The 10,489-nt window shown below is 35.8% G+C and overlaps 1 protein-coding gene across 1 annotated transcript; it reads left to right on the plus strand.

Moving 5' to 3' along the window:
• The first annotated feature begins 3,077 nt into the window (after positions 1 to 3,077).
• On the plus strand, positions 3,078 to 10,248 carry SUCNR1 (succinate receptor 1). Its single transcript, XM_030330463.1, has 2 exons — positions 3,078 to 3,185; positions 8,053 to 10,248. The coding sequence occupies exons 1-2, from the start codon at positions 3,078 to 3,080 to the stop codon at positions 9,004 to 9,006; spliced, it is 1,062 nt and encodes a 353-aa protein (XP_030186323.1). The 3' UTR covers positions 9,007 to 10,248.
• The last annotated feature ends 241 nt before the right edge of the window (positions 10,249 to 10,489 follow it).

A 10,489-nucleotide genomic window follows, 5' to 3' on the forward strand; every position in this document is an offset into this window, starting at 1 on the left:
TTGATTATGGATAATTATTTGATCTTTGTTCTGCCTCAGTTTCTTCATCCGAACATTAGGGATATCAGCAGTCTACGCTGCATTGAATCCTAGTGAATACTAAAGGAACTAAGGTACACAGATATTGTTATAGAGTGAGTGTTCAGAAAATATTAGACTGATTATTAACATTGAATTTAATAAATAGTTTTATTATCTTTCCTAGTCTTTTATTATTCCTCCTGAATTTCCTGGTGAGTGCTCCTGGTTTACATGAACTTCTCTTGCAGTCCTGGCCATAACATTTTAACATAACATCTCATTTGGTTACTATGAGCATTATGAGGTTTATGGGGTAGGAATTGTTATTCCCCTTTTCCAAATGAGGAAACCGTGTTATGTTACCTTTTCAAAGACTGCACAGAAAGTAAAAGGCAAATCCAGAATTAGAATTCTATTTTTTTTTACCATACTCGCTTTTATAAGGTCATTTTAAACGGACATTCCTGGGCAGCAGATAGTTTAACACTGATGGCATTGGTTGACATGATCATTTTGAAGAGGTCTCCTTCTCATTTGTTATAAACGTCTGGAATAGCAGGCACTTATGTAGCAATTAATATGTACCCATACTATATAATATATGTATAAACGATGTAATTCAACCATATACATAACAACTCAGTGAGACTGGCACTTTTATTATCCCTCCTTTACAAGTAAGAACACTGAGCGCCAGTAAGCAGTGAAACCAGGATTTGAAAGGGGGCAGTTTGCCTCCAGGGCTAACCAGTATGTCATATTAACTTTTAGACAATAAATTATACTGCAAAATGACTGCCTTTAAAATTTTCATTGCTGCTCAAGCAGTAAATTTCAAACATGTCACATTGTTTCTAACAAAACAAAACCCCCAAGCCCAAAGCTTTGCTCGTTGAAATTTTATACGCTCAATAAAAATGATTTTCTAGATTTGTACTCTCACAGGCAAGACTGCTACATTAATTTGCAGAACTGGGTGCAGAATGAAAATATAGGGCCTCTTGTTAAAAAGTTAGTAAAAATTCAGTTGGGATGTAACAGTAGAACATTATGACAAGTGTGTGGTCCTTTACAGCATAAGGTCCTATGTCGCTAAAAGGTAGCACACCCATGACATGAGCCCTGTTCACAGAGCACATAACTCTGACTCTGGCCTTGATTCTGTTCAATTACCTCCTGTAGATCTGAATAAAGACTCATAACATGAAAAGAATGGAAGTAATGGAGACCTTTTATTAAATCCGCCCCATAATGACTCCAGCTTCTCCATTATAAGCATCCTGAGGCAATGGGACCTTTGATGAAGAAGGACATGGAAGGGAAGTAAGACTACCAGGCCACAGATCTGATCACTCCTTCTACAAGAAAGCAGAAGTATAGACCGTTTTTCATGTTAGCAGTCCAGAGTCAGGATGTGGGGAGAAGAAAGAGGAAGTTCTGGTGAATTTATACCACCCCACAAGGAGGGAATAACACTTGTCTCTCACCAGAATGGTGCAGAAGCCTGTGAGATATATCCATGTGTCCATGGTTGTTTGGAGGGAAGTCATGTTAGTTTATGTTTAAAATTAATAAGCCTGGGCCTGGTCATCCAAACGCTTTGGTTTTTGCCCTTTTAAAATTATAGACAAAAATGATGTTTTTAGTCTTTTTTTTCTTTTATATGTAGAAAAGAGCTGCATTTTTGAAAAATAGCTCTCATTAATTTTTGAACTTTGAGTCAATCTGTGGTGTACATTAAAGGTATTGTCATTCAATCTTGTAGGCAATCAAGAATCAGAGCTGGTGATTTTAAAATCAAAATACATAGGTTTAGACTCAGGTTGCTTTACGTACAGATTCTGTGATCTTGGGAAAGTTGATTGACCTCTCTGAGCTTCTTTTTTTTCATCCATAATATGGAAAATTTTTAAAAACAAGAGAGAAAAACCTCAGAGTTTTTGTAAACATCCATTACATAAAGGTGCTTAGTGCAATACCAGGAATATCATAAGAACCCAGCAAATTATAGAGACTTTATTTCAAATAAATACACATGCATTTGACATATAAATATATTTATATTTCATGCACATATATACTCTTAAGTATGTTATATATGTGTATATGTATATATGTACACACATATATATATATATATATATATATTTAAGTTTCTAAGTTTTGGGCTCTCATATATTGGAGAAGGGGAAATTCTTGGCTAGAAGAACTGACTCTAATAGAATTTCTTTTGGAGCTTCTGCCTGTCACTGCTAACTCAACATTCAACTTTATCACGGTCAAATGAAATTACTACTGCTTGTAAAATAGGGACTTTCTCAGCATAAACCTTATGCTTCAGATCAAGCAGAATGAGTGTTTATTTGAATATAAATCTAATACAATCCTCAAAAAAAGCCAGGTGTGCTTCCTGTCTGAATTTGTGGAAGTGTGCTTTCAGGTGCTATGCTAAGCCTTGATTAGAATATATGAAATGCCACGTATTGAGGTTATCTTAGGTAGACACCACCTCTCTCCCTAATCCCTAGCCATCTGATGTGTGTGTGTGTGTGTGTGTGTGTGTGTGTGTGTGTGTTTAATGTGTCTCTTGATTTTAATCACAGAAAATAAAATGGGAAATACCTGAAACTCTAGTGTCCCTTTTGCCGGAACACTAACAAAGCATATACCCAAATTTGCTTTCAAAACTTCAGTTTTATACCTCCCTCAAAATTGTTGATAATAGCTGTTTAGTTATATGCCCAACATAGAATTCATTAAAAATTGTCAATTTGAAAAATAAAGAAAAAGCATAATAAAAGCAGAAGCAATTGCATATCCAATATAAACTATACTAACTTTCAATATGCAAGTAAACGTGAAAATGACCAATGCTTCTCTGTTGTTTTGATAGTGAATAAGATGATTTCAACAGTAGTCTTTTCAAAATCTGTTTGTGACATGAGTAATTCGTTTTGTGTCTCAACTTCACAGGAATTTCCCCTTGAACTGGACTTGGGAGTTCAACTGAGTAAATTATTTCTGGACTTTTGAATTATTAATCTTGTCTGCATGATATGCAAATTAGGCTTCACTATGTCCAGCGGCACAGTCTTGGGTTAGAAGTTGTATCAGGTTGCTGGCAAAGAGTTTCCGTCAAGGGATCAGGGCCTTCCAACAGAATGGTAAGTTATAATGCAACTCATGTCACCCAGGTGCACAAAGTAATGCCAGACTTCCCTCAGGGGTTTCTTTTTAAATGGCCTATAAGCAGTTAAGGTTTTAAATGATGTTTAAATGAACTGTCTGAACTGTCATTCATAACATGAAGAACAATAAAGGAAACCAAAAGGAAGTCATAATTTTTTCTCCTACATTTATTTTTCACTAAATTGAATGTCTTTTTTTAATTGCCAGATACGAAATTTATTTAAAGATGTTTATTACATTTGCTAATGTCTTGGTAACATATTTCAACAAAAAAGAGTAATCAGATTTGCTTAAATGTAACTACTTACAGAAAAAATGTAAAGTTTCTAAATTGTATGACAAAATCAGCCACATGTAATATTTCACGTTTAGAAAATAATATGTTAGAGGGAATCTTAAGTTATTCTAAAGATTAAATTTAGCATTTATGTTAAAATTACAATTACGGTTGCAAAAGTTACAATTTTTCAAGAAAGTAATTCACTAAGGAAAAATGACAAATTGCAGAAGCCATTGCTATCTTACCTTCCAGAACTTTTTATAATTGGTGAGTTTTTTTTAATTCATAAACATAATTTGGTACTTTACTTTTTAATACCTTGACTTATAGTATAAATTCTGGAATATACAAAAAATGAAGTTATCAATATTAAGTGATTGTATCTTATCAGTGTGAATATATATTTTTTCATTCAAGTTGTTTATTAATGAAAATAGCAATTTGTTAAAAAAGACTCATACTGCCATGTAAATGTGCCTTGAAGAAGCAGTTAAGGTTTAAAATGCATAAGTAATCTTTGTTTAATTATAATGATTGTAAAAAACAATTTAAATGCTAATAAGCTGTCAAATATATTTTTAAATTTAAGCTTCAATAGTGTACATTTTTAAAAGACTGAATACAATTAAGGTGAAAGAAACATTAATCCAAATGAGTACTACTTATCTGCTTATGTGTGTATTGACTATTGCTTGTAATTTAATAATTCTAACAGCTTTAGATATATGTTTGGACATATAATTAAAGATTTCACTTCAATTACCAATAGCTAAAATAAATAAATAATTCACCCAAAACAGTTAAAACCTATTTATCATGATTTCTATTTCCTAAAAATTAAAAACAACCACGAGAAAGTGGAACAGAGAATATTAATTTTTCATGAAGGAATATCCCTTCAACTGAGAATTTTCCTTAAAGGATCAGCTTACTTCATCAATTTGTAGAATTATAATGGCCACACTAAAACACATTAGACTATAAACATCATCTAATTTGGACTCTAGCACCCAGAAAATTATGGGTCTCAGTGAGACTTAAACTGGCCTGCAAATATAAGACAGCCTGACCTTCATGAACCACCATTTATTAAGAACTTAAGAAAATTACTTTAAGAATGAAATAAAGTACCAAAAAGCAGATTATAAAATATCATAAAGAGGATAATCTCATTTCTATAAAAAATAAATTCAAATAAATATTAAACTGTAAACAGGTATCCAGATATGAGGACTAGTTGGTTTACAGACAATTAATTTTCATTCCTTCTTTTTGCCTACCTGTACCTTCTTAGTGTTACGGAATAACATTCACTTTTCAAAGTTATTTTTAAAATAAAACTAAAAATATAAAGCAACCGCTCTGAGAAGCAAGACAAAGGTGACTAGTCATTCAGTTTCCTTATTCCAGTTCTGATGTGCTGTATCCCTGCTACTTCCCTGAATCTCCATTCCCATGGGACAGCTTGAAGCAGAAGAAGCCTTCTCCATGGCGTCAGCACGGCCCCTGACTTGCCCCAGTGCTAGTTATTGGGAATCGGGCACATGTAGTAATGCACGTCTTCATGGCTGTCTTTTTCTGCAATAGCAGTCAAACCTTCCTGCTGCACAGAAGCTACTGACGTCAGCCCATGCATTTTAAGAACTGAGTAGTCAGAAAAATAAGAGAGAGGACTAGAAAAAGAACTAGAAAAACTGGAAATTCAAAGTGGAACAACTGAGTCTTAAGGAAACTTTCTATTGTCTTACTATACCTTTGAGTGTGTGCACCTGCTTTTTTGAGCACTCCCCAAATAACGAAGTTGCCCAGATCTGAGCTCTGGGAGCTCCAACATTTGAAGCTTGGGCAAATAGTCCACAAAGAGAGAAAGGAGGATAGTGAGAAGACTGCCATGTCATAGAAAGCAGGGAAGAATGCACTTCCAGAAGTCATGGAGCTGAAAGCATCAGGGAATAGAGTTAAAAATAATAGTGGCAAATTGCCACTGACCTATAAAATAAAGCCTATATATATCTTTAAAAGACCATTAATTTTGTTGCTGTATTTCTAGAAATCCTAATAATATCAAATACATGTTGATTTGGGGAAACAAATAGAAAGTCCAGATAAACTGACTCTATTATATACTATATATATATATACTATATATATATATATATACTATATACTATATATATACTATATATATTACATTATATATATACTATATATACTAAATATTACATTAATAATATATATAGTATAATTATATATATTAATATATATAGTATAATTAATTATATATACTCTATATATTACATTAATAATTATCTGGTATTGGGGCACCTGAGTGGCTCAGTCAGTTAAACACCAGACTTTGGCTCAGGTCATGATCTCATGGTTCATGTGTCTGAGCCCCAAATTGGACTCTGCTGTCAACATGGGGCTTGCTTTGGATTCTGTCTCCCTCTCTCTGCCCCTCCCTCTCTCTCTCTCTCTCTCAAAAATAAATCAATATTAAAAAGTTATCTGGTATCTCATCCCTAGGGATAGAACTCTTAATACTTTGGTACATTTCCTAGACTTTCTGATATTTATTAATGTCAGAGGTAAATTCATAATTTTTAAATTGACCTTAATTTAAAAAATTGATTCTGGAAGATATATATGAAATCTTACCTTCCACAAATGTGTGTCTAAACAAAGCAACCTAACTACCACAATTGCCTGTTTTAAATATTAGTCATTTTACGTGTAGTGTCAACTTAAAAAATTTTTTGACATTTGTTTATTTTTCAGAAACAGAGCACAAGTGGGGGAGGGGCAGAGAGAGAGGGAGACCCAGAATCTGAAGCAGGCTCCAGGCTCTGAGCTGTCAGCACAGAGTCCGACACGGGGCTCGAACTCAGGAACTGTGAGATCATGACCTGAGCTAATGTCGGATGCTTAACCGACTGAGCCACCCAGGCACCCCACGTGTAGTGTCAACTTTTAGAGTGAAATAGAGCAATGGGCTTAATTTGCTGGATTTACTGCTTCTCTGACCTTAGAGGAAATATTTGTAAAAAATGTTTTTTTTAAACTATCAAATGTTTATCTTCATTTCCACGCAGCAAGCATTTATATACCATCTCCCTATCTGGCAGTCACTATGCCAGAGGTAGAAGATAAACTCTGAGTGTGATCAAGTTGTGAGAAATTTGAAGAAACTTCGTTTATAATGAGAACATAGAATGGGGGGCTGAAGTTAAGATGGGTGGGTCAGACAGCCTCTCTTGGGAAATCCACACTTGAACTGAAGTCTGAAAGGACGTGCAGATAGAAGGCAGTGTTTGTGATGGGGCAAGGTCACAGGGGGAAAAGGTCAGTGAGATGGGTTTCAGTGAACTGAGCATTGGGAAGTTCTGTGTGCAATCAAAGAACAGGAAGAAGATAAGTAAGGAGGGGGGTCAGGCGAGGTGAGGCTGAAGTGGCCTACAGGAGCCAGGTCATGCGTGTCGTTACGGATTTGGAATTTATTTCCTAGACAGAGGAAAGTCACTTAAGTCTTTTGGCTGAGGAGAATCAGAATTATGGTTGTAGTTTTCAAGATTGTCATGCTTTCAAGCCAAAGGTAGGTTGAAAGGGAGCCAGAGAGGATGTGAGGAGACCCTAGAAGATACAGTACAGGCCAAGATAAAGATCATGGTGACCTGGACTAGAATGGTGATGAAGGAGATGGAGCAATGGTAATGGAGTCAAGAAATATCCAAACACTATAGGCAAGACTTGGTAGCTTACTTGTTATTGGAGACAAGCTACAGACGACTTCAAGGATGTTGCTTAGATATCCTACAGGCTCTCAGCAAGTAGTGGCCACCGTTACTATTATTACTAAGAATGGAAGCACCATATTTTAATTTTTTTAAATCATGTTAAATTTTTTTAAAACTGGAATTATATTTTACAAATTGAGTGAAAAAACCACAATTCTTTGACAATATGGAAACACAGTAAAATCTATTAAAATAGCAGGACCGGAGTTATAAGAATCCCTGTTTCCTCTCCTAGGTTGTGGTTCAATTGTATTTAACTTAGCAGAATTGGGTGAGCAACTATGATATGCTGGGGACCATGGGAGGTGCTGGAAGCAGAAAAATGAACTAGATGCTCCACTTATTTCACTGCACCATTTCTTGGCCTCTTTGCTATTTGTGAAGTCCTCTACGTGTGTTTTCACCTCTGGGCATTTGCACATGCTTCCCCTTATGTCTGGGACATTTTTTTACCATTATAAGACATGCATTTATTTGCATCCTGGTTCTTCCCAAGAGAGTATAAATTGTTTGAGATTAGGAACTTTGTTTGACTCACTGCTGTTATCCCCAGTGCCTAGCGCATAGTTCAAAGGCACTTAATAAATATTTGTTAAAATAATATATTAATGATATATCTGTATATGAATGTGTACGTATGTGCACTCCTTACTAACCTTTCATAGTTCAAGTTTTAAGCGTTTTTTTTAAATTATTATTACTTATGTGCAGTTTTGTCATTAGGCATAAGCTGGTGTTCCAACCTTCTCTTTTCTCTCTCTTCCTTAGGCATGGAATGAAACTTGCCAAAATTGGCTGGCAGCAGAGATTTCCCTGGAAAAGTACTATCTTTCCATTTTTTATGGGATCGAGTTTGTTGTGGGAGTCCTTGCAAATACAACTGTTGTGTTTGGCTACCTCTTCTGTCTGAAGAACTGGAATAGCAGTAACATTTATCTCTTTAACCTCTCTATCTCAGACTTGGCTTTTTTGTGCACCCTCCCCATGCTGATAAGAAGTTATTCTCAAGGAAAGTGGACGTATGGGGATGTGCTCTGCATAAGCAACCGATATGTGCTTCATGCCAACCTCTACACGAGCATCCTTTTTCTGACTTTTATCAGCGTTGATCGATACCTGCTCATGAAGCATCCTTTCCGAGAACACTTTCTGCAAAAGAAAGAGTTCGCTGTTTTAATCTCTTTGGGTATTTGGGTTTTAGTAACCCTAGAGCTCCTGCCCATACTTTCTCTTATACATCCAAATATAGCTGTCAATGGCACCAACTGTATTGATTATGCAAGCTCTGGGGACCCCAAATACAACCTCATTTATAGCATGTGTCTAACCTTCTTGGGATTCCTCATTCCTCTTTTGGTGATGTGCTTCTTTTATTTCAAGATTGCTCTGTTCTTAAAGCAGAGGAGCATACAGCTTGCTACTGCTTTGCCCCTTGAAAAGCCCCTCACGTTAGTCATCATGGCAGTTGTGATCTTCTCCGTGCTTTTTACTCCCTACCACATCATGCGGAATGTGAGGATTGCTTCACGCCTGGGAAAGTGGAAGCAGTCCCGCTGTGCTCAGGCCATCATCAACTCCTTATACATTGTGACTCGGCCTTTGGCCTTTCTGAACAGCACCGTCAACCCTGTCTTCTACTTCCTTATGGGAGATCACTTCAGGGAGATGTTGATGAGCAAGCTGAGGCACCAATTCAAATCCCTGACATCCTTTAGAAGATGAAGTCATGGACTGATGTTTCCATTCAGGGAAAAGTGAGATGCTTGTGTAACACACTGTTTTGCATGTGCAGATGTAGGCCAATTAGAATTTGATTTAACTCATAGACGTAAATCAGAGAAGCAAAGATTTGACACTCTTTTAAAGACATGCTGTGCCCGGAGTCTGTGAAAAGAAGAGGATGGGAAGTATTTATTGGTTTCTTCACCTAAGAATTGAAAGAAACTGGGCTGGCATTGTCTAGTGCTTGAGCATATAAATCCAAAACCCTAGATGTTATAAGACTTTCTCAACCAGTGTAAAAGAAATAGAAGATAGATAAAGCAGCAAGTAGTCTGCATTTAATCATCACCAGATTGTGAAGAAAAATATGTTGGCAACATTCTCTACGTTATTCTTATTCATTTGATCTTATAACTTAATGTGAAAACTGAATAACAGATTAAGCAGACACTATTAGAGATTATTGTTAGAGATTGTGGTCTTGAACAAAATTTAAAGTCAACCATAGCAACAAGCAAGAAAGCAATGTAATGAGTTCAAGGATGTCTCTATGTATTTCTTTGTACTGATCATGAGTTGGAGTCAAGTTGTAATTATAAGTCCTATTTTGTTTCATGGTTTTTAGTGCAAAGAATTGAATTAAATGGAGCCTAAAGAGATGGTTCGACAAAAAGAGAGACATGTTTGAGCTTGTCTCTCAGGGAATTTAGGTATAAATGATTTTACCAAAGTACACAAAGGGAGAGAAGAAGAAGATTTGCAAAAATCTCAGAGCTATGGAACACAAAGTGTCTATCAGAAAACCCAAAGCACGACAAAATAAAACAAAGCAAAACAAAACAAAGGTAAATACTTTTGGACGACTGTATCTTAAAGACAGTGACTTACATCTGGAACGAGCCTTGTTTTCATGTTCATAGAACATCACATAAGACCACTGAAGGAAGTGTTCTAAACAAAGTGCACTTTATGAAATTGTAAAATGTAAGAAATATTTATGCGCATATTCATATAGATTATCCAGGCATCCCTCTATGCCACAAAACAAATATAGGAAAAACCAAATGGATGCTACATTAGCTTTTTAAAATCAAATAAGTATCACATAACAATTCACTTACATGTAACAAAATGTGTCCATGGCCACATGTCTATGCTCATTTCCTTAAAGTCATTAGCTGTATTTATGCTAAGTAAAATAAGTCAGTCAGACAAAGACAGATATCATATGTTTTCACTCATGTGTGGAATTTGAGAAACTTAACAGTAGACCCTGGGGGAAGAGAAGGGGAAAAAATAGTTTCAAATAGAGAGAGAGGTAAACCATGAGAGACTCTTCAATACAGAGAACAAACTGAGGGTTGATGGGAAGGGGGGCAGAAATGGGTGATGGGCATTGAGAAGGGCACTTGTTGGGATGAGCACTGGGTGTTGTTGTATGTAAGCAATGAATCATAGGAATCTACTCCTGAAGCCAAGAGCA

This window comes from Lynx canadensis, chromosome C2 (assembly GCF_007474595.2).
Source record: "Lynx canadensis isolate LIC74 chromosome C2, mLynCan4.pri.v2, whole genome shotgun sequence".
Taxonomy (NCBI): Eukaryota; Metazoa; Chordata; class Mammalia; order Carnivora; family Felidae; genus Lynx; species Lynx canadensis.